Genomic DNA, 26,045 nt, shown 5'->3' with positions numbered 1-26,045 from the left:
GTATTGTTTTGCAAGGGTGTTGCTTAGTGGGGTTTTCATGGATTAAGTGCCATGGTTTAATAATTAATATACCTCTAACCCCAAGTATGAACAACAGAAATGCCACTAATAAAATATAGGCACATTTAAAAAAACTAATCCAATAGAATCCTTTTTCTTTCAGATAAATGATTTGATAATGTCTTGTCCACTGTATTCAATTTACCTTGAAAAAGAATCCCATGCCAGACTTCTTTTCTCCATCACTTCCATCATTGGTGACTTCCAATACATTGGTGCTTTCTTCATCTGGGTCGCCAGCCAAATCAGACAAGTCTACCTCAATAAGATTAACTTTTCCTCTAGAAATATCCTCTGAGGAAGCATTATCCCTTGCTGGCCCATCATCAAATGTAGCCTCAGCATCCTGCAAAGTACTGGACATTGATTCTTCGAAAGTGACACCAAGGGCCACAGAACTTGGTTCTCTTGAGACCATCCTCAAGTTAGCTTCATCATTAAGGTGGAATGTAGTGCTTTTTGAGTTCCCTTTGTCTTTTGTGAATAAGTCTGATTTTGCAGAGCTTTGCACAATGTCCTCCGGCTCTGCTTTGGGGGTTCTGCCCCCTTGAATGGTCTTGGCAGAGGGGCTGTCAGTAGGTGTAGGAGTGGAGCTTTTCTGCCCTTTGCCGTGGTCCTTAACTAGCAACAGCTCTGAAGGTTTGGAACGAGATCGTGCTGAACTTAGTTTAGGTGGCTTTCGTACCACAGGGCTGGTTTCAACAAAATGTATGGAAGCTTTGACCCTAGGTTCAGATGCATTACTTTGGTCACTGCTAGGTGGTGGAGCAGCAACTGTTGGAGACTGAAGATTGTGCTTCATAAGCATTTCCTGCTGGAGCGAAAGCTGCATCATCTGTTGCTGAATGTTTCCTATGGCCTCATTCAGCAACTCAATGGAGCGGTTGCATTGATTAAGATCGATCTCCTCGTCCATATCTAAGGCACTAGGAGACACAGTCCCCCCACCTGCCCACTCGAGAGATGCCTTCTCTGGCTCTAAAGCCTCTTTCGGCCCATCTCTCAGTGCAACAACACAGGTGTCGTCTTTTGACGACTTCTCATTTTCTTGATTAAGTTTATGGCCATCTTTCAAGTAGTACTCCGACTTTGTAGGCTGAGGGAGAGTATCACTCTTCCCTTTCTTTACCATGTGCAGAAAAGCTGCTTTCCCAAGTTTAAGCCTTTGTCTTGCTGTCATGATCTCCATCTTCTTCTTTTGGGATTCAATTGCACGTCGCTTTTCTTCAAGTTGCATGTGGAGTTGAAGGAGTTCAGAGGCCAGCATGTTGGCACTGTCCTTGTTCTGTGGTGTGGGGCTTTGGTCTCTTTTCATCTTCCAGGAGGTTAGAGGAAGCGAGCAACTCTCTGAGCCATCTGGTGTGGTCCGCTGCGAGCTGCTTGCGCTGGAGCGGATATCTTGATTGCTACCAAACTTCTGCATCTTTCGTTCTGCAAAACTAGTCATGCGAACACTGCCGCTAGCTACACTGCTAACCTGGGACTGACCAGGGCTAGAACACCTGCTGCAACCATCCTTATCTTCATGTTCCTTTACATTCATGTCCTCCCGCAGCTTGTTTGACTCTTCGTCCTCATCATAGAACTGTTTCTTCTTTGGATGCAGCTCTTTGGTAAGTTCTGCATCCTGTTCCTCAATGGTCTCCACAGTCTCTATATCAGACCCTGGATGGATGTCCCATGCTTGGACAGGCCTCTTGTCCTCAGGCACCAATGAATGAAGGTAAAACCCAGGTGACCGCTCAGCAGAAGATGGCTCAACACTACTTGTTGCCAATGGTCTGAAAGCTTGCTTCTGCCCAGGGGCTGGAGGCACTAATTCACTGGATTTGGGTTCAATAACTGTCTCAAACTCCGAGGTAGTGCTGGGGGTAAAGGTCCGATTAAGGGTGGTTGAAGGTCTCCGTCTGGAAGATGAAACAGCACATTCTGCTCCTGCTACTCTCCGTGTGGACACTCGCTGCCATCCCTCTCCAGACTCTTCTTCCTTATTAAGGCTTACTGACTTCTCTTTGGCTGGTCTGAGAACGGCAGGCATCAGAGGTTCCAGGAAGAAACTGGCTGTTCGGGAATCTGAGGATGCTTCCTCCTGTCTTCTCCAAATGCCTGTTTTAGCACCAGGTGTAGTGCTCTGTCGCTCTGCATCCTCAGAGTTTAACAAGGTGGTGTCATTCTTAGATGAATCTGCCCTGGCATCTTCCTCATTCATGTTAATGTTGCCCAGCAGACCGTGGCCATTGACCTGCCTGACATTGCCCTGACCTGGATGGATCTGGTGCTTGGGTGTGACAGTTGAGGCCAGGCTGTCCTCACTGATGGAGCAAGTCAGACTAACGCTGTCACCTGAGGCCAAGTCTGCATCACTGTCCATAGCAGAGTGGAGAACAAACCGATTCAGCTGAGACAGTGGCCTGATTATAATAATAATAATAATAATAATAATAATAATAAGAGAAGCATGACTAAACAGAATTATAGATATAATGTAGTACTCCAAATTATTAATAGTGTTGTACCTCTGCCGTTTATCTGACCAAGCCACTGATCCTCTGGTGTGACCTTCTTGTGTAAAAGAACTGGAACGATTGCGGCACGCTGGTAAGAAAAAAAAGAATTTGATTACCTGGCTCTACTACATTCAAGTTATATTCTAATTCAACTGCAAAAGGGAAAATTAGATTTTTCGTCAATTTCAATTTTTTTTTGTGAAAGCTCAGATTACATAAAAAATATATATATATATAAAAAATGAATACTATTATTTAATTTCTGAGACTCAACATTTCTGGATACCCCTTCCATGTGAGCATGAAAACTAATATTTTCAGATGAATGGCAGCAGAATTGAAATGCCATACCTGTGCTTTCCTCTCCTGGCTGAGCCTTCTTCTGTCTTTGTCTCAGTGGGAGAAGTGGGTGGGAGGGGCTGAAACTGGAACTCCCCTTATTACTGAAACAGCAAGCAGAGAGTACAGTTGGCAAACCAAAGGCACAAAAAATTAGGATGAATGACCTTCAGGCCCCCCAGAGGTCCATCCAGCCAAAATCTAATCGTAACTGACATTAAGCATTTTCCATGTGGATGGACAAATATAGACAAGTGGCACTGCTCTGTTTAGGACCTTAAAAAGAATAACTTCAACTAACAGTCTGAATACTACAATTACAGAGTAGTATTAAAGGCACTAGCATGACATTAAAATGCCTTTGATGTCCAAGTAACATATTTAATTACTAGTGAAATAAGAGTAGGCACAGTAAACATAATAAAATTTGTTTAAGCTAGGCAGGGCAGCACAGTCCCATCAGTATGTCAGAAAAACACAGGCACAACATGACAAAGCAAAGACATGGTGAGAGACTCTATGATTCAGTTGCGAATCATAATCATGCAAGCAAAGTTCTCTCTAATGTGCATGCATGCATACAGTAGCTGTGAACTTCTGAATTGCAAACAAAACTGTCAAGCATATCGAAACCCAAAGATGTCATTATTATTCTTGTTTGTGTATTGCTGAAATCATGACTAGGAATTTGCTGAACTACTAAAACCAGAGTATTATGCATCATGTTAAAGCACAGACAAATGAACATAAATGTATAAACTACTCTTCAACACACTATTTGACCCATCCCTGCTTACAATCACAGAATCTCAAAAGTTATGATTTAAAATTTAATAGAAAAATAACCTAAATCTAACCCATCTCCACCTATAAATCCAACCACACCACCTGAATCTTGTGTTCCGTAGTGAGGGGCTACTGTATTATCTTGACACATCCTAGATTTATGCAATATATAATTTTTCCATTTTCAGATACTCTGTAAATGCCCTCCATTAATTCTTCAAAATTTGTCAAAATGTCTTTGAAGCAAAAAAGCATATTGAACTGAAAAATAATTTGCATTGCATTAAAGGTGCTTGCATTTTAATTAGTGGTCGACCAATATATCGCCAAGGCCGATATATCGGCTGATATTTGGCATTTTTCAAATATCGGCACCGGCCGCAAAGTTTTTCTGCTTTGCTGATGTCTTGAAGGCGGGACTTTTATTTTTACCTCGCTAAACACGGCAGCGCCTGAGTTTACAGTGCTCATATTCTCCCTTGTTACTGTCATTGTTAACAGTTCTGTCTAACACGGATAGAAGTATGTCTAATAATCCAATAGAACAGTTAAACAAAGGAATTGAAATATATACAAAAAGTATTATAACGATTGATTTTATATATATATATATATATATATATATATATATATATATATATATATATATATATATATATATATATATATATATCAGAATACAGAGTGCTGTATTTTCAGGGCTTACATTTTTAGTGGCTGAAATCCAACATAGTTGTATATTTAAGATGTGTATACTTCTATTCAAAACATTTCACACACATTTTCATGATTAATAAATTCAATAATTCATATTCACCTTCTAGAGTTCACTTCCGAAATATTCGATCTGTTTAAAAATACAATAATACAATATAATATTTGACAGGCATATTCGCTTAGACAAATTCAGTGGTTCAAAAACTCCCCAAAAAAGGTGGCGCTAGCAGCTGTTAATGAAAAGCAAAACAACCAGTAGCGCAAGTCATTCATTCATTCATAAAAACTGATTTTGCAGGAATGGATCAAGTGGTCAGTAGAAGTTATGAAAATCAGGGCCAGTGTGTAGCCTATATGTGGAAAAGCTGATTGTGGTTATGTTTAATTCAACATCTTTGTTACTCGTTTAGCCTGCATGTAAGCAGCTTTCTCTACCGCAAAGGAAATAAAGCTATTTTAAATGACGCTGATGCTGTACAGAACATTACATTGGAGGAAATCATAGACTATACGTTTTCTGGTTGATTATTTTCCTTAACTTTGTATTATGGCTTGTGTGATGCCGAGTTGTATTACTGGGGTTCCCCTCAGATTAAATTAGATTCAACTTTATTGTTATAATGCAGAGTACAAGTACAGAGCTAATGAAAAGCAGTTAGCATATAACCAGAAGTGCAAGCAAATAGTGTTTTATATACATATACAGTAAGTGCAAAGTGAAGCTATGATTTACATAATGTACAGTGGAGTTTCTATATACAGTATTGAGCAGAGTATATACAGAATATAAATAGGAATGCAATGCAGGGGTTGTATGTACATTATGAACAGAGCAATGTAGGATTATATATACATTATAAACAGCAGCAACATAAGAACAGTGGTAATTAAAACAGTTGGATGAGTGTGCAAAAGTATTGTTAATGTATTCTATGCAAAATAACAGTAGTGCAATGCTATTTTTATAGAAATAGTTTGCTGTGCTTTGTACATTAACAACTTTAGACAGTTTACAGTGTAATGGCTTGAACAATGTGCAGTCTGTGCAAAATATGAGTAGTGCAATACATGTATGTAAAGTACTGTGACCAGTGCAGTAAAAGAGCAGGTTCAGGTTAGATTGGTGGTGTGGAGTTCAGAAGTGTCAAGCTTAGGGGAAGAAGCAATTCCTGAGCCTACTAGTGCGAGAGTGTAGGTCCCTGTAACATCTGCCGGATGGAAGGAGGGTGAAAAGTCTATGGTTAGGTTGAGAGGCACCCTGATGATGTTTCTTGCCCTGACCAGGCAGTGCTTGTGATAAATGTTCTTAATGGAAGTTAACTGGGTGCCGGTGATCCGTTGAGCAGTTTTCACCACCCGCTGGAGTGCTTTGCGGTCAGATGCGGAGCAATTGCTGTACCACACTGAGATCCAGTTTGTGAGTATGCTTTCAGTGGTACAGCGGTAGAATTCAGCGAGGATCCTGGGACTCAGGTGAACTTTCTTAAGGCTCCGTAAGAAGTAAAGGCGCTGCTGTGCCTTTTTGACCAGGGTGGAGATTTTATGGGACCAGGTGAGGTCATCAGAGATGTGGATGCCAAGGAACTTGAAACTCGACACACGCTCCACTACAGCTCCGTTGATGTAGACTGGTGTGTGTGCATGACTCCTAGTCTACCTGAAGTTCACAATAACCTCCTTTGTCTTCTGGCTGTTTAGTTCCTGATTGTTGGTGGCACACCACACAGCCAGGTGCTGCACCTCATCCCTTTAGGCTGACTCATCGTCATTCTTTATCAGACCCTACCACTGTGGTGTCATCTGCGAATTTGGTTATGGTGTTGGAGCCATTCACATGAACGCAGTCATGGGTGAATAGGGAGTACAAGAGAGGGCTCAGTACGCAGCCCTGTGGCACGCCGGTGTTCAAGGTGATGATGGAGGAGGAGAGGTTATTTAACTTAACAGACTGAGGTCTGTTAGTCAGAAAATCTAGAATCCAGTTGCAGATGGTTGTGCTGATTCCAAGCTGGCTGAGCTTGGAGATCAGCTTGGAGGGTGTCAGAGAATACAACGTGCTGTATTTTCTTTATCATCGCTACTTTTCTATCGGTGTTAGTTTTAGGTTCAATATTTGCTGGACATTTGCTTTCCCTTGACAGTCCTACAAATATATCACTTCCACGATTAGTTTTAACAATATGCAACCACTTTATATTATCAACATTAAAATAATAATAATAAACATTTAAACATTTTAATTACACAGTATCATTGTATTACTCAGTGTTATATACACAAATATATATATACCCCAAACACAAACACAGTACGTGTTCCTAAAGATTGTAGTTTGTTCCTAGTGTCCAGGATGATGTACTACAGGTGAAATTTTGCCAAAACTTCTGTTGTACAGTACACAATAATTTCAATAAATATACAGTAAGTCCCTGAAAGGATTTTTTTTTTCATGGTCCAAAGGATTAAGTATGTCGCTAGAAACAAGACGAGTTACTGCATGTGAAATTTTGCCAATACCTCCCTACTCTACTTTATGTACAGTACAGAATAATAAAAAAAAATACTTTAAGTCCCCAAGTGTTTTTTCATGTTCCAAAGGTTGTAGTGTAAAATATCTGTGTACTACAGTAAGGGACGTATTGGCAAAAATTCACCTATAGTAAGTCATTTTAGTCACTAAGAATGTTCTACAACCTTTGGAACAATGCAATATTACTGTACATATGCAATATTGATGATATACATTTAGTCATTTTGCCCTCTTTACTACAGCCTTGTAAACATTCATTAGAATAAATTATTGTACTTCGTTTTGTACTATGTATTCTGGTAAATTTGCAGACGGGCCCTACAGCAGTCTAGACGAATATGCAGTGAATATCAAACCTAAAACTAACTTTGCACTTGGTTTTCTATGATAGCGAACTTCAAACTTCGTGGGTTGTGTTAATATGGGCTCATGTGCTTAACAATACATAGTATAATTTATTAATTAGATACCAAATTTTGTCATTTAATATCACTGTCTTGAGGCAACAAATATTCAATTTCATAATGCCATAGAATAACCTTTTTTTGTCTAGATGGTTCCATAAAGAATTTTTAACATCTGAAGAACCTTTCTGTTTCACAGAAGGTTCTTTGTGGTGAAAGAAGGTTCTTCAGATTATAAAAAGGTAAGACGGAGATGGTTCTTTAAATAAACTTTGACAATGGATTTTTTTGAAACCAAAAATGGTTCTTCTATGGCAACCTTTTGAATAACCTTTATTTTTCTTAATTTCTGTAAAATTCTATAATAAGTATCAGATCTACCATGACACAAGGAAATATGGTGACACTGATATTACAAAACCATACAAATAAAGTATTTCTTTATGATATAAGTATATAAATAGGGGCTTCATTTAAATGGTTAACACAGTGGTTCCCAACCTTTTTCAACTCGCGGCCCACACAACCAAACAGATATGTTTGCGCGGCCCACTTCAAAAAAAATTAACTGACCCCGCTATTGTTGGGTTAATAACTTAGTACTCAGAAGCTAGATTTTAAACTATATTTATTGAATAAACTAGGGCTGTGCGATATGGACAAAAAAAAAAAAAAAAAAACTATCGCAATTTTTTTTTAATCAATTTTGCAATTGTGCTTTTACAGTCATAAATGCATTCAGGATTAATTTGAAACATATTTCCAAAAGAAAACCAATCAGAGCTTTATCAAAAAGTTGTAACATCTCTAGAACAGACATAAGTCAAAATTATCACTATAGTGAAGATGTAAAAAAAATTATAGACTTTTGGCAAAATAAATAAATAAAAACTAAATCCTGTATACAGGGACTTTTTTTTCTTTTTTGCCATGCATTGTTCATAGAGCTCATTAATTGTAGCGGTGCCTCAGGTGTTTGCAGTGTGTATACAGTATGTGTATGCGGTCAGCAGTGAGAGCGCATAAATATAACGCGAAAGCACATTAAAATAATGCACGAGTGAGAATCTCTCTGTTCGCAGCAGATTTCCTTTGCTCTGTCACAAAACCGGTCGTGCTTGCTCAGATACACGCTGCTTTGCGAGGAGAGAGTGTGCACACTTAAAACGTGTCTCCTCAACTGCATCCTGTTCACTAACAAATTATTTTAATCTCACAGCCCTAGAATGGACTGGAAATGAACAGAAAATAATTGGCGGCCCACCTGCAATACCACCACGGCCCACTAGGGGGCCGCGGACCACAGGTTGAAAACCACTGGGTTAACAGATAACTAACCTTTTGCAGCATTGTTGTTTTTGCTGGTTTTTTTTTGTTTTTTTTTGTGAAAGTAATCTATAATTTTGCTGATGACCATGTTTCGAGTCATCCACAGCTCTTGAACTTGGCACCAGCATGCATCCACAGAAAGAAAGATAGAAAGCACACAGAGCTGAAAGAGCTTGGATAAAGTACATTTGGCTTTAAGATAAAAATACTATATAGTGGAGGATATAGTGCTGAAAAGATATTTACCATAAATGACCCTGAGTGCTTGTTATGTGATCTGCTACACTTTTTTGTCACGCTGTTCACTTAAAATTAAAGTATTTATGGATAAAATACTCAAGTTGATTAAAATATTCACGAGTCCTTTCCATCAAGTTGAGTCAAGTCTGGAGTCATTTCAGGTAGAGTCTGAGTCACTAACTCAAGTGCCCATCTGATTCTGGGCTCATCTGTCTGTATATAGTTGGCATCATTAGTGAGATGTATTCTGAGTTTGGCCTTTTGATAGCTATCCTTGTGTAAGTCCAGTGAGCCGGGTGAAGCATTTTCTTTAAAATTACATAACCAAATTCTTTATGATGGAAGCAGCATGAAACCTTACACGTTATGTTCATATTCTACATAACCTATATGTAGTTTGCATCACCAGTAAGGTGTATACTGAGTTTGGTCTTTTTTATATTACCGCATTATTTCACTGAGGCGCGTTATGCATTTTTCACGTTACACATCGTTGGAGAATCCTGGAGTGCGAGTTATGAGGGGAACCCTAGTACACATTAGCTTTACCGCATATACAAACTGTCCCTGATTATCATAACTTCTTACCGCTTGCGCCATTCCTGCAAATCAGTTTTTATCAGTTTGGTGAAGTCGTGGCCTAGTGGTTAGAGTTTGACTCCTAACCCTAAGGTTGTGGGTTTTAGTCTCGGGCCTGCAATACCATGACTGAGGTTCCCCTTGAGCAAGACACCGAACACCCAACTGCTCCCCGGGTGTCGGGAGTGTGTTCATGGTGTGTGTGTTCACTGCTATGCGTGTGCACTTTGTATGGGTTAAATGCAGAGCACGAATTGAGTATGGGTCACCATACCTGGCTGTATGTCACGTCACTTTGTGAATAAATGAATGACTTGCGCTACTGGTAGCTTAGGTCTTTATCAACAGCTGCTTGCGCCACCTGCTGGTGAGCCACTGAGAACAGATGTCGAATATTATACATTCTATTTTTAAACCGATCGAATATTTTGGAAGTGAATATGAATTACTGCATTTTAATCATGAAATGTTTTGAATTGAAATATTCACATATAAAATATACAAAAAATAAAATAATAAACATACATGTTGCATTTCAGCCACTAAAAATGCAAGCCCTGGAAATACAAGGCATGAAAATGCAAGCACTGTTAATGCATTTTTTTTTTTCCGTTAGTGCAATTCAACATGCTTTTAGTTTCAAGTAAATGTGTCATTATTTTTCTTCCATAGGTTGCCCAAGGTTCTGACAGTAGAAAATAGGTTTGGCTGAGCAAGAATAGAAATTAGAGGGAATTGTAATTATTTGACAGTTTATTTAGAAGCAAATCTAAGAAGAATGTCCAAGACATATTTTACATTGACAAAGATCATTGACATTTAAACCCAAAGCTACACATGGAAGTGACATAACCTTAATGCACTTACAGAGGCTCAGATTCTTCAGGGTGCAGAAAGTACCTGTTACAAACTTCCGGGCTGTTCTGGACAGGAAGTGTCGGATCCGCCACACCAGGAGACACCAGGAAGCTGCGTTTGGTAGCGTTGGAGATGGGCACAGTTGACCTGGCACTCTTGGGCTCAGTCATTGCTCTTGCTATAATACAAATATTGATTATGAACTTAAATTAGCAAAACAATAGTCAAAATATGAGGATGTTGGCTGAAGCTTCATGTAAAATTTATTGGTTTTAAAAATAAATAAATAAATAAATAAATATTAAGCCCCTTCACCAACAGTATGACAAATTTACTTCTCAAAAAAAGAATGTTCTTCACCATCTTTAAATTCCTGAACATCTCTCGGCTGGACAAATTCAGGCTTAACAATCTCAAACCACCAGAAGAGCTCTGCTACAAATACAATGACATTTTGCTGCGGAAGAAAATGAACAGAGATAGAATCAAGAACAGAACTATACGGAAATGAAACATCCTGGTAATGAGAAGCACATTATACATGACTGAATTACTTACCTTTAACACAGGAGGTGCATACAGCATGTCCTCTAGTGTCAAATAAAAGCTTTTGTTAAGGTACTCATTGGTGAACTCTTTCAGCAGCTGGATATTATAAAGGCTGTCTGCTATTGAGGTCACCTCTTTCAAGCAGATATCTGCAGATAAAAGAAAACACAAAGTTAGCAAATAAGCTATCCTGAGGCATACAGGCTCTAACGTTCATAAATGCTAAATCAAGGGTTGAATCCAAACAAGCTCAATCTTTGCTTGAAAGCTGTATCAGAAAAGAAAATAACTTTTCAGAGAATATTCAAAGTGTGTTGAAGCACCAAGAGAATAAAACTATAATCATTATTAGTATTATATAGTATTATATATTCTATGCAAATTTCTAAGGCCTCTTAATGATCAACTTGATCAGTGTTGTGGAACTCTGAAATATTTACTTATTTTTATAAAGTAAGCATAAATATAACTTTTACATTGCAGTTGTTCATCTTGAAATATCACAACAAGAGCTTTGATCATAAAACTAACCATTTTAATATAATCTTATTGAGACATTATTGGGAGATACAGAGAGAAAGTAAAGTGTCTGTACAAGTGGTCTGCTACATTCTTAGAAATATTTATCCAAATTACAGCTTATGAATAAACTCCATATTCTTCTACATTAAACTATATGAGCCACAACTGCCTGATGTATCAAATATGATGTTCAACAACTTTTATTCTGTTTTTTTCCTTTTTTTTAATTATTTGTATGACTTAACATAACAGGATCACAATGTATTGCAACTTCCGGCTTAAAGGGCAAGTGAGTTTAAATTCTTTCTTCTTTCCCAGCTAAACGTGCAGAAAACAACTAAGCAAACCATTCATATGATTTTCCAAAGAATGTAAAATCTATGGTGCCATCAAAACATGTTCTGTTTGTTTGAGCTGCCTGACATAGCAACAACTGGCTGAACCAATGGCGTAATTTTGGGGTGGGTCAATTTTTAATAAGCCGTTTAGGAGGGAGTAAGGGGTGGGGTGAAGGAGGCAGTATGAGTGTTTGGGAAACTTGATTACGTTGGGTGCTATAAGCAGTGAAGAGATTGATCACATGGCATCCTTTAGACTAGCTAAGTAGTCTAGTATCCCTAGTGTTTTTTCACTCTACCATCAAGCTTCATCAGGTCTGGGCAGTAGTAATGGACCACGGTCAGCAATGCAGCACCGTCACACATGTCCCTGATGAGGTCCTCCAGCAGAGGGAAGTAGGGCAGCTGTCTACCTGAGGCATGATCCCGCCGATAACGTACCTTTAGGTGACATGAAAGGAAGTCAACCTGTCAAAACCATCTACAATATTCTGTATTCAAAAAAGTAAGCACAGTAAATGACACTGGCACCATGTACGCAAGAGATTTTCAAGAGGAATAGATATTATCCTTGAGGCCGTTTTGTGAGAGTATTTGCTGAACTAATAAAACGGAGTTTATAACGTATAATAAGACTAAGATAACTTTAAGGAATAGTTCACCCAAAAAACTAAATTAATAAAAATAAATAAATAAATAAATAAAATAAAAATGATGTTTGACAGCATGTTCTATATATATATATATATATATATATATATATATATATATATATATATAAACCAAGAAAGTGAATAGGGAACTGAGCTGACTGTCAATGCAAAGATATCATAAGTCAATACAACTTGCACACTGAATCAAAATTAGTTAGTTGCTGAAATCATTCGCTCCACTGTAGCCCAGTTCTCATTCACTTTTTTCATTCAGTCAAGAGCTGCCTCAACATTCTTCACAAGTACTACTACTACTACTACTACTACTACTACGTGTTCCATAGAAGAATCAAAATGATACAGGTTTGGAACAAAATCAAGGTGATTAAAAGATTTTAAATGTTTTATGTTTGAATGAACGGTTCCTTTAAGCAATAAAACATGAGCATAATTAAATGCATTTCCAATTAAATGCAACCTTTTGTGATCTCCTGTGTGAATGTGAAATGACCCAGAAGTGACCCGGATGCGCAGAAGAGTACTCAACGGTGAACGACATCACTCGCTGTTTGCGGAAGTAGCTAACGTTAAACATGGATGTCAACAACAGTGTAGTCAACATTGGAGCTCTTTTTGCAATATTAAAGTTATTTTCCCAACGGAGCCAGCACAATTACAATCTTCTCGTTTTAAGAAGAAAATTAAAAAGAAGGTTTTTGGCCATGGCGTTTTGTGGAGCAGTGTTGGCAACGTCGATACAGAGAAACGTGTGGGTGCCGACTGGAGTCGCAGCCAGGAGTGGTGGGATACTGATGTGAGTGTCCCGCCTAGCTACTTCAATTCAGAATTATTTTGTACGTTTGTAGCGTATCAATGACGTATGGGTCGGATACATGTGGCCTGGCCGTTCAGACGGAGGTCACATTTCAAAAGATCGGATTCGTATCGGATTCAGGATCACATACCCAAGTGGCCTGGGTCACATTTAAAAAGATCGGATCTGTGTCGTTAAGACTGTCATGAAAAGATCAGATACAGGTCCCATATAGTTGCATAATAATACACCTGCATAAACAAACAAGGACCTAAAAGACATGCAGTTTGCAAAAGGAGTGGTTGACTTGATATGGATTTTTTGATGGCCGACAGAAAAAAAAATCTATCTATCTATCCATCCATCCATCTATCTATATCACTTAAAGATAGATAAATAACAGATGCGTAATAATTTCTGCAATTACATTTAAATGACATTTACTAAAACAATCAGAAATCATTTAAAATTAGCTCATTTGAAAAATTATTTGAAATAAATCTGTAAATAAACATTTATATTTCAGACAGAAACTTCTTTATTGTGCAACAATGTAAACAATGTGACCAACAATGCACTCAGAAATCTGGTACACTTATATCTAGGAATTGTATTTTCTCAAAAAAAGATAGCTAACAGTAATTGTTGCTCATGAATGTCACATAGTGAGCGCTGAACTCTCTTGTCTGCATCTGATTAGCGCAGCTTGAATCCTTTGTATAGACCATCATGCACAGAGGTGTATATATATATATATGAAAATTTTTTTATTGCACTTCAATTTTTGACTAGACAGAACAATGGTAGTAAACTAATGTAGACAGAGAATCAGTGCTCCATGCATCTACGCTTAGGCCCTATCAAAATAAATAGTGGACAAATATAATATAATCAAAATAAATAATGGACAAAGATGGAAAAAAAAATAATCTGATTAAAAATAAAAAGCCAAACATTTGCCTAAATATCGATCAAGCACTACACAAAGGCTTTCTGCACTTTAATTATTGCAGCCATAATCATTATCTTGTAAATGTATTAATCAATTGTGCAGTCCTTACAGTCACCAAGTCTAGGTTTTAGACGGGATACAGTGAAAGCTAGAAAGCAGATCTAAAGGTAAAGCAGCAGCAGAATGGAGACAGAGGATATATGTGTCATTCATGAAACCCCAACAGGCTTCAGCATGCAATGGGCTAGGGTTGGGTACCGAAACCCAGTACCAATATGGCAGCGGTACCTATGGAACCGGTAAGCACCAAACCGAATCAGCACACAGATTTCAGTGCTTCATTTCGGTCCCTAAAATGACTGAGCGATCGATTTAAATATTTGTCTTGGTTCTCCGAAATGTACACACGAAGCATGGGGCGTCGCTAGGCTTTTTTAATGGGGCTTCATAAACTGTACACAGATTCACGATCACCTCAAGAGTCAGTCATCTTAAATGTCATATGAAAACAGCGGCAGATCGGTCTCCTCTGTGTCTTTCAGCACGCTCTTTAATCCGCAGACCGTGGTGGAGCAGCACAAGCGGACTCAAACACAAACAGAGGACAAGAGGTGTGTGTTTATCGACAGATTGTTAGAATATCTGTATCTGTGCAGTTCTTTGTCATAAATAGTTTACAAAAGGTCACGAGGGAGCAATTGGTTTCTCATCTACTGTAAAGTTTTCGCTCCCTTCACCGCTCATCACACCACAGCTGTTTCCTCCAGCGACTCTAGCCCTTAACACATATGAGCGCATACTTTAATTATACTTATTTAAATATAATTAATCTAATTATATGTACTTTATACGTACACTACTGTGCAAAAGTTACTGCTTGTGCATTCAACAATCTCACTAGAATATTATTAAAATTAATGGCAAAATGAATGTTTGAAAATGTAAACTGATATTTCCTACCAACACACTACAGCAAAAGATATAAATAACTGGCTTAAAACCCTTTTTTGGGGTGAAAATACTAATGTGCCTAAGACTATACTTTACAAACAAAATTTTTGCTACTTTATAAAGAATGAGCATACAGTCATTCACTGTATCAACTGATTAAAGGGGGGGTGAAATGCTCGTTTTCACTCAATATCCTGTTAATCTTGAGTACCTATAGAGTAGTACTGCATCCTTCATAACTCCAAAAAGTCTTTAGTTTTATTATACTCATAAGAGAAAGATAGTCTGTACCGATTTTTCCCAGAAAAACACGACCGGCTGGAGACGTGACGTGTGGGCGGAGCTAAAGAATCATGAGCGCGAGTAGGCTTTTGTGTTGAGAGCATGTGGAAGCTGTGACATTACCGTGAGGGAAAAACCATCATCCAAAACAAACCATGGCTTACAGTCAGATTCAGCCGTTTATTTATGATCCAGAATCAGATCCCGAGGCTGAAACTGAACGAGAGCAGCAGCAGCAACGACTCGCTCCGAGCGGGGCTCGAACCCCCGTCTCCGGCATGGGAGGGGACGCACTAACAAGGAGGCAGAGATATTTGAAGTAGTTTTACTCACCGCCTGCGGTTCCAACACACGATCGTGACCCTTTTTCCTTGGGATTGCATCATCCTTAATAAATAAACAATACGCAAATCCGTCGTCAAACTGGGCCTTGTTTGTAAAACAAGCATCTTCGAAATGCAGGGAACAAACAAAAACACTTGCACAACTCCGTTGATGCTCTGTAAAAATAAACTCCATCCACTGGTCCCTTAATGCTGTTTTTTTGGTAATCTGTCCAGGGTTGTCTTGCCCTGGCAACCAAAAACACACTTCTTTTGTGACTTTTCGCGACGCTCTCGCTCTGATCAGTGAATTGCTCTGATCAGTGAAATGTCTGTGCTCAGCCTCGCTATACGGGAGCGCGCGCTCTTCCGGAAGAAGTTCCCTTATATTAGGACCCATATAAGGAAATTCCGCTCCATCTAACGTCACACAGAGCCATACTCGAAAAAAACTTTCCGAAACTTGTGACAAACCGGAAGGAGTATTTTGGGAACAAAAATACTCCTTCAAATGTACAACTTAATTTTTGAAACTTTGTACATGTTTAGCATGGGAATCCAACTCTTTAACAGTGTAAAAAACTCAGTATGCATGAAATAGCATTTCACCCCCCCTTTAAAGACAGTGACAGACAAAACTAATTTGAACTAAATATCAGAGAGATTGACAGGGATACAGTAGAAACATTATGTTTGGTTTTCTATTAAATAATGACCCAGATCCTGAAATAATTTTTTTTGGTCTTAAAGTAAGGGAAGCTTGGGAAATGAGAGCATCCAAGGAGCGTGTGAATGCTATGGATTTGTTTTAAAATCTTTTAAAATATTATTTAATGTTATCCTTTTCAGGCTTTTTTAATTTTGTTTATTTATTTATTTTTATAGAAGTATCGGTTCAGGCACCGGTACCGTTTTAAAAGTATCGAAATGGCACCGGTATCGAATAAAACAGAAATCGATACCCACCCCTACAATGGGCCAGTACAAACATAAGATCAGGCTAAAGGAACACACATCAGAGACACAAGATAGAACAAGGAAGAGACAATTGATGGTGGAAATGGCTGTTAGAAATGAGATGATGAAAGCTGAAGTTAGAGACTCAAAAACACACAGACGCGCACACACACACACACACACACACACGCGCACACACACAAGTATTCTCAGCGGCATGTTTTAGCTCATAACTACATGTGCTCAAAGGGTGAAAGGCAGATCATTTTGTGCAATTACAGCGTGAACCACTGGACAATAGCGTTTCCCAGTGTACACTTATTAGATAAAAGCATGGCTTGAGTGGTGATGGCATACGCTGGGATTGACACATACTACACGTGCAGTGGAAAGGAAGCACTCACAGCCAACTTACAGGTAATAGTTTCCAATACCATTTTGAGGGAGACTATCCCAGTAGCGAGGGAGGAGGTTAAAGAGAAAGAGACGGGAAGAGGAGCAGAGAGGATGTAAGGTCAGGGAGGAAAAGAACAGACAGATTTGACTGCTATGAGGTTAGAGGGAAACGGAAGAGTGATGCCACTGAAGATATTAGATCATTTCCATAAGGCTGTTGTTACATTAGTACCATATATTCAGATGTGAGTCTTGCCATTTTAGTTCACTCCTGTTTATGATATTGTTTACACCTCTGGATACAAATTGTGACCGATTTCAAATGCAACTGAGAAAAATAAAATCCAGGTTTGGCCCAAATTTTGTGACTATATATAAACTATATTACTGTTATTAAGTATTACAAAGTTTTATATAAAAGCACAAATGCAATTTTTTTTCTCTCCGGTGCGGTTTGAATGATGTTTTCTAGACATACAAACAAAACATACAAAGGGTCTAAATAGCACCTGAGAATCAGAGTGTTTTACAATCTGTGTGTGAAACTCTTGTGCTGGGATGTCTGGTACCTTCTGATGACTTGGAGATTCCAGCAGATGCTGCTTATTTTTGTGTTCTTTCTCTGTGATCTCCCTCATTTTCAGGTTCACCTGTAATAGAAAGAAGGAACTGTTCTAATGAACATCTGAAGTTTATTCAGGCTTTCTATAAAAGTGCTGGCATAAGTCTCCATGGTTCATGAACAGACATGCTCTGTCTAAGCACCGAAAGTCCCCAACAGAACTAGGCAAATGCAGGAATGCTATGACATTTACAAACTTTTACATTTATACATTTAGCAGATGCTTTTATCCAAAGCTACTTACAAATTAGGAAAACAGAAGCAATCAAAACCAAGAAAAAGGGCAATAATATGTAAGTGCTGTGATGAGCCTTGGTTAGCATAATGCAGTATACTTTTTTGTTTGTTATATAAATAAAGAAAACAAGAAGATAGAATAGAAAAAGAATAGACAATGTTAATGTTAAGGCTTTTAATAGAAAACAAGTAGCAATAATATAATGGAGAGTGCAAGTGTTAGATGATTCAATTAGGCTTGGGCGGTAATACGGTAATATGGTATACCGCGGGATCTAAAAATAGCAACGGTATCAGTTTCAATACCGTCATACCGTCAATAAAAAAAAAATGCACTTATATAGAAGACAAGGATTAAATATTAAATATAATTTATTTAATGCTTAAAATGCGTATGCGCGGTTGTCATCGCGTGACAAGACGAGGAGAAACAGAGAGAGGGGGAAAGATGGCGAGTTCCGCACCGAGTAACCTGGTCTCGGACGAGGCTATTTGCAAATTGTGCCCTCCCGAAAAAAGATGACTCTGGGAATATGCTGCAAAAAAAAAAAAAAAAAAAAGCCGATGCAATGGCAGGTCCTGTTGGCATCGGCAACATAGAGGACCGAGTCGGAGCTGAAATAACAGCATACTGTGACGAGGACCCACTTCATTCATGGAAAATTGCTGCCTGGTGTTTTCCCCAGATGTCGCGAGTGGCACGAAAGTACCTGTGCGTCTGTTCCACAAGCACACCATCGGAGCAGGTTTTCAGCACCGTAGGTAAAGTTGTCGGTCCACAGCGTGCCCTAGCGAAAAGTCTTGACTAGATTGTATGCCACTTGCCATTCGTTCCTATTGGCACTGTGTTTATTTTTTTTACTTATTTAATGGATTCAGATATTTTTATTTGGTTTCATTAATAACAATTTTGGAAAGAAGACTGGAAAGAAGGTGTTTTTATTTAGACCTATTGCTTTTTCAATTTTGATAATATATATAGCCTATATATATATATATATATATATATATATATATATATATATATATGGATGTTTATTTTAATTCAACTCAGGTTGACTGTTGTGGGTCTATTTGCTCTTTTTTTATAAGCTGCTCTTTGTTATTAAAAGTGTGAGTGTGATTTTTAACAAGCTTACACACAATAAGCTTGAACATTACACATCGTGTTTTGTAGCTGAAAACCTTTAACAATTTGTGCAAACAAAAAAAGTACAGATTTAAAGCAAAAAAAAAAAAAATGAACAAAGAAAAACGTAAAGAACGTTAGGCTATTGTAGAGAATGTAGCTTACACTTAACTTTGAAACTGTCAGCAAATCTTTTTTGCTTTTTTTCTATTGTTGTACATGTTCTTGTTAAGAAATACGAGCATGTAAACATGATCGGGGGAAAGTCGGCTCCTTAGTCTGTTAACAATAAGGCCGGCCCTTTGATTTGTGTGCGCAAAAACTGTTCTGTATGTTTATGTTAATTTAATTATGTTTGACTATTGCTATTTGTTGCTAATAAAAGTTGTTAATATTGTTGTGCATGTAATTTTGTTATTGTTTCAGTATTAGTGTTTGTTATTCAGTTTATGAATGGTTTAGGCACAAGCCAACAGTTTGGTGATGCTGTCTCAGCCTTACGTCATCATTTTTTAATTATTCACGGTAATACCGTATACCGAGGTAAAATAGGGAGGAGGTTTGACGGTATCAAAATTTGGATACCGCTCAAGCCTAGATCCAATCCAAAAAAAGAATTTGAATAGTGCTAGATTTAAAGGGTCAAATGAAAATGTACATTATTGGTACATCATTATTATACTGTACTATTAGTACATCATGTAACACACAATGTTTATCAAAATTTTAATTTTACCATTTAAATGTTCAAAAGCGAGTTAGCCTGTTATGCCGATATTTTTCATTTCATCTAATTTTGGCCGATAGCTGATGCCGATATATTTCCAATATATTTATATTTTTGTTTTGTTTTTAAAAAAAAACGTAATTGAGAATTTAATGAACAACAAATGAACTTCTTTTATAATGAGGAGTACACTGAATTCCTATAAATATAAAATAATTATAAATCAAATATAAAATCAACCACTTTTTTTCTTCTTTTTTTACAGAAAGACACAGAGGTAACCATAACATTTTATTTGAAGATTTAACATTTGTAGATTCTGAAAAATCTTAAGTCACACAATGTGCACATGCAAGTTAATCGTCTTATTGGCATAATTTTATATATCGAGTTGATACCGATATTTACATTTTAAGCCATTATTGGCCCGTTCCGATAATATCGTGCATCCCTAATTCTTATACAAACACGACTTGAATAAAGTCCAAACCCTTCAAAACACACACACACCTTGTTGATCCAGAAGATCATAGCATCCTCAAGGTTAAAGGGGAGCTCCTTAGAGGCACTGAACGTGGAGAAACGCTTAACGCAGGTCACAACCTTCTCAATGTTGATCATCTCCACGGTGTAGGCCATCATCAAAGCATCGATCATGGGGATGTGGGAACTCTGTGCCACACAAAAGAGAAAGAGATGTCACACTGCTGTATTAAATGCAGCATAATGAACAAGAAAATGTTACATTTCAATAAACTTTTTGAAAGATAACCATCACAAATAAATTTTATGAAAATGAAGTACATTTGTAAATGTAGTATTGTTACACTAAGTAGCATATGTTGTCATTACATTTTTTTAAATATATACTTCAAATAAAACATTTATTATATTTAACAGTAATAATAACTATGTACAAATGACAAAAATCTAGAAAGCTTTTTGGGAAAGAAATATGACCCAGATTGTCTTTCATTGTTTTTTAACTGGACACTGAAAATATGGACTGTTTCTCAATTCCAAGAATTGACATGTGTTCTTGTGGAGACTGGCCTAGCCAAGCTCCCTAAAAGAACAAACTCGGAAGGACATGAGAAAACAGAGTAAGGGAAGCTAAGGAAAACAGCGTCTTTGTTGCTGCTCAACTGATGATAGTCCCAGCAAGTTATAAGGAGATTACATGCTTCCGTACGTTGACTGCCCTCAGTGACTTCTGGGATTTTAAACAGTTTGATTCTCTCAAGTCTGCATCCGATGCATCCTCGATATAAAGAAAACATCCAGGCACTTTCATGCATCCTCTATACTTGTGTTCTTGATTACTGGAACTGAACTTTGATAGGTAATGACGACATAGCATGAGAACACAAGGACGCAAGATCGCTTAAGAATGCACATTGAGAAACGGCAATGTTACTTAAAAAGCTAGTAAAAGAAACTCCTTTAAACTTAGATAGTCCCAATGTTTAAAGGAACTGTTTTTCCTCAGACTTAGAAAGTTAAAAATGTGCACACAGCTCTGTGGGAATAATCTCATCCCATTTAGCCCAAAGAAGGTCATACTGATTTTAATAAACAAAGCACTGAGCCCAGTTAATCTGCCAAAATAAATCACAGTCAAGATGAAGTAATATAATATTTCATATTTGTGATGTAAAACCCTTCACATAACTTTGCTCACGCTGGCTACAATCCTAAACACTACCTCATGATTTGAATAGCCTATTATAGAGTACACCAAGCATTTTAACATTCACTCTAAGACTGAGAATATGAACTGTTATTCGAAGCCCATTCAGTTACCATAGCAACTCCTACACCAGTCATCCACGGACTTGTTCATACGGACTCCTCAAGGTACATGTCAGCACAATCTCAGCAGATTGATCCCTGACTCAAGGCAATAGTATCAACACCATCACAGCACTTCTACCATTTCTGCAGTATGCACAGGGAGCACAGAAAACAACTTGCATACATTTGCCAATATGTGGATTATCCACCTTCTTCCTAACGAGTCTATAGCATTTTAAATGATAGGAGGCACTTCTGGTTTGGGGAAGTTCCATTCAAAAAGACTGAAACAATCATTTTAAATCATAAAGTTGCACTACAAATAATCCTTATCCGTTTGTTTGAATGAGCTGTAAATTTTCCTTCAAGTTCTATTTTCAGACATAATAATAATGTGACAAATAAAATTTTTATGAGACATGGTATAACAAGAATATCTACGGCAAGAGATCTTTTCATTCCACTGCATTCTTTTCCTCCTGATAACTTTCCTTTATATTGCTCTGTAACTATATGAAAAAAGACAACAAACACAGTACAGCCCTCTCACCCGATGGAATAGACTAAGAATCTCACATTTCCCCCCCAAAATCTTCATGTCTTTTCCCAGGTTTGTTTTTGCAAAGATGCTTTAAAACATTTATTGTTACACATCTGTAACACATCTGTAATATTGCTGCAGATAGATTCAAGCTTTAGGGGATATTTACAAATTTGTTAATGCTTTTACATTTTTACATTTCCGTTTAAATGTCTAATGATTGAAGGGTACGTACAATAATGTCACCTCATTGCTCTCAGCTTCGCTCACCGTATCTACACTGGACGCTACAGTTGTCCCGCCGCAAGTCTACACTAAACACAATAAAGCAAAGAGATGTCAAGAGATGTAACAGAGAATAAAGAGGCTGCCATGAGACTTCAAAACAATACAGGGACCCCCAAGGACCAAATTAACACAGCAGCATCTACACCAGGGGTCATCTAAATAGGATGCCAAACATTTATTTTCAAAGTACAGTATATTAAAAAAAATCATTCACATAACACACGGTTAATTAAACTAATAGCACATCATGTCAAAACTCGCAAACCCCCATTCTGAATTTCATTGGCGATTGCACTCCACTCCCAAACTGAATACCACGCATGAAGCAGTGATGCCATCACACTGGTTCAAAGCAAACACATAATACCTATTACCTTTTAAAGTCATTAGGCTGCACCTACACACTTCAGAAAGCCATTCTGTTCAGTCTAACAGGTTTGTGGATCAGACCGTACTATGCTCTGTACAGGGTGTGGGTTCGACCACAAAGATTTGCATTTTAAGTGATAAAAGCACAAGAGTGAGTGAACAATGCTGATTCACCAACATCAGTGAATGCCATTCAATGGAGAAAGCACCTCACTGGCTGACAGATTTTAGCTGTGAATCAATGAAATCCACTCTCCGCACTCTGTACTTTAGCTCAAGCACTGATCTCACTAATTGTTTGGACAGGTGACTGTAGTGGCTGTACATGAAGGGGAAAAAAAACACATACTGGATATGTTAACAATAGCAGCCTTCTCTCAGTGAAGTAGATATCTGCAACAGGAAGCAAACCACAGTTTCCATGTCACACTTGCTTTTTCTTTGTCTGGAATTGGACTGTAATTAGTGCTTGTTAACGCAACCATCATTATTCTCAGTTATTCCTCAAGATAAAACGCTGGTGTCTGTGCTACAGCAGCAAACAATGCCTCAAATCATGCAGTTTATTGAGGGGAGTGCTGCTATTACTACTTTATAGAAAAATTATATTTTATATAAGGATGTATTTTGACTTGGGGCTATAAGCATCTACCAACAAACCACCCAGGAAACCATATCAACCACTTCAAACCAGAGAAAACACAAAGTAATCTGGCCATGCCATATAATAATAATAATAATAATAATAATCATAATAATTCCTTACATTTATATAGCGCTTTTCTAGGCACTCAAATCGCTTTACATTGTCAGGGGGTATCTCCTCATCCACCACCAGTGTGCAGCATCCACCTGGATGATGCGACGGCAGCCATATTTAACCGGCTTAACAGCCGGTTTCACGTCTCATCCGAAGGACGGTGCTTGTTGACAGTATAGTGTCCCCATCACTACACTGGGGCACTAGGACCCACACAGACCACAGGGTGAGCGCCCCCTGCTAGCGTCACTAGCACCTCTTCCAGCAGCGACCTAATTTTCACAGGAGGTCTCCCATCCAGGTACTGACCAGGCTCAGCCCTGCTTAGCTTCAGTGGGAAACCGGTCTTGGAGTCCAGGGTGATATGGCTGTCTGCAATTCTTGGCAGCAGAATATCAGAGAACTGGGGATGGGCTCTTTTGACCTGGGGCTGAGTACTGAGGTACATACGGGACCCCTGTCATATATTGGCAGCAGAATATCAATGGCAGTTCACGTGAAATCAGAATTCAAAATGTTTAAAATGTAGTTGGGTATTGCTAAGCAAAGAAATAAAAGTGGACTACAATTTCAAGTAATTGCATACTGCTGTTAAAGCAACACTATGTAACTTTCAAAAATGTTCAAAATTTGCAAAATGTATATAATCAGCCAGTACATCATAAATTCGTCAACCAAACTGCCTTTTTGTCGTATCCCAAATCACTACGGTACATTTATAATAATAAGTGTTTTTTTTTTTTGACCATTGTAGCCTGTTCGGGTCGTCCCTGCTGCCATAGACAAACTTGGTAGCTCTGGTCAGAATTTTCTTCCACGGGACACATGCAGTTCTGTTTATTAACCGCTAGAATGCCACAATTTACAAAGTGTTGCTTTAAGTATTAATATCTTTTTTTCATCTTACTAATGACAAACTTTTGAAGGGTAGTATGCTATTATCGGAATCTGCCGATAACAGCTTTAAATGTAAGTCTTGCCGATAAGAGGAATACGTTAACTCACATGTGCTCAGGGTGTGCTAGTGATTAGATCACGCAAGCCAAATAAAGCAGTAATTGATGTCATAAAATAATGAGTATGTTTTAATTTAAAGGTCAGAAGCTATAGTTTACAAGTTTAAAAAACCTTGACACTTGTAAATTAAATAATTTTACATATACTGATTTACTCATTAATTTGTAATATATATTTTTTAAACAAATAAGCTCCAAAAGATTTGAAGAAATTTTACAACTTTTTTGCTTTAGATCATCTACAAATGTTAAATCTAGAAATAAGATGTTAGGGTTAACACTCCATCTTTTTTGTGTGGAAAAAATTCAGCGATATATAGTTTATTAATAGTTATTTTCAAAGCTTCAATGTATGGTCAAAAAAGCCTTCATTATTGTTTATTTAATTTTAACAAATAAGTTCTTGTTAAAAACTAACCCAAAATACTGGTTTTCAAATATAAAAATTGCTTATATTTTCTGCACAGAAGAGACTTGGTGTTAGGGCTGTCACCTTTGTGAGAAAATCATTTTTTAATTTTCAAGACATAAGTGTTCATTGAATCGATTGTAAAATCGATTTTCCATGTCTAAAAAAAAAGACGTTTCCTCAACGTCAAATAACGGCTGAACGTAAAGAGAGCGCTGAAAAAGCACGAGTCAGCAATATTTCTTATTTATTGGTATTAAGTTTCGTGCAGAATAGCAAACAGCAACATGAGTGTAACATTTCAAAAAAATATACATGCAGAGGGGACGGCTGCAATAACAAAGGAAAAACATCACTGCAGGCTTCAACCCAGCTGCATTTATGATTTAGGCAATTCAAAAATCTCCAAGATTATTTAAAATTATGATCAATCCATTTCAAACAACTGTTCAAAAAAATGAAACTTTAAATGGACTTGAGAACATTAACTTAACATTGAAATCATTCGCGCCAGACGCTCTATTCGCTTTTGGTGTGAACGCAGCATAAGAGTTCGCTTTCGATGTCACTGGGTCTTATAGGCACGTATTTTCTGTCTAGCTTTCGCAAGGCATACTGCACTTTCAAAATTTTTATTTTATTTTTCTGCTTGTTTGTGAATTTTGTTACATTTATATTTTCTAAGTGTTACATTTTTAAATTAATAGTGTACATATTTGGTTAAAATCGATTTCCTATTTTCATTTTCGAAACTTTTTTTGGTTGGTCCGATCAATTGTGCAATCGATTTTCGAACTAAAAGTGACAGCCCTACTTGGTGTTGTTTCCAAACAAAAACAAATATACTGGTGTCGACCAAAATGAGCTGAAAAATATTGTCATATTGGATATCGGCAATATCGTGCATCACTAATCACATATATTAATATATATAATTATGTATGCACAGACAATTCATACATTACGTACAAACATGCATACTGCAAAAATTTAAATCACCAAACATAAAATAAAAAAAATAAAATAAATAATAATAATAATAATAATAATAATAATAATGCAACACT

General features: G+C 37.5%; 1 protein-coding gene across 3 annotated transcripts in view; it reads right to left on the bottom strand.

Moving 5' to 3' along the window:
* The window catches only part of LOC113079360 (calmodulin-regulated spectrin-associated protein 1-B-like), a 36,560-nt gene that overhangs the window by 3,680 nt on the left and 6,835 nt on the right, over positions 1-26,045 (bottom strand). For 2 of the 3 annotated variants that reach the window (XM_026251625.1, XM_026251610.1), the window contains exons 4-13: positions 20,312-20,473; positions 17,656-17,736; positions 17,106-17,138; positions 12,058-12,199; positions 10,908-11,047; positions 10,710-10,806; positions 10,359-10,527; positions 2,919-3,010; positions 2,577-2,655; positions 206-2,471 (exon numbers count right to left, since the gene is read on the bottom strand). In XM_026251625.1, the coding sequence (XP_026107410.1) occupies positions 206-2,471; positions 2,577-2,655; positions 2,919-3,010; positions 10,359-10,527; positions 10,710-10,806; positions 10,908-11,047; positions 12,058-12,199; positions 17,106-17,138; positions 17,656-17,736; positions 20,312-20,473 (3,261 nt within the window). The remainder of the gene's footprint in view (positions 1-205; positions 2,472-2,576; positions 2,656-2,918; positions 3,011-10,358; positions 10,528-10,709; positions 10,807-10,907; positions 11,048-12,057; positions 12,200-17,105; positions 17,139-17,655; positions 17,737-20,311; positions 20,474-26,045) is intronic. The other variant, XM_026251617.1, reaches the window with a different exon arrangement.

The sequence above is a fragment of the Carassius auratus genome, chromosome 5, assembly GCF_003368295.1.
Source record: "Carassius auratus strain Wakin chromosome 5, ASM336829v1, whole genome shotgun sequence".
Taxonomy (NCBI): Eukaryota; Metazoa; Chordata; class Actinopteri; order Cypriniformes; family Cyprinidae; genus Carassius; species Carassius auratus.
Note: the sequence above shows the minus strand (reverse complement) of the source record. Positions and strands in the feature narration are given on the sequence as shown.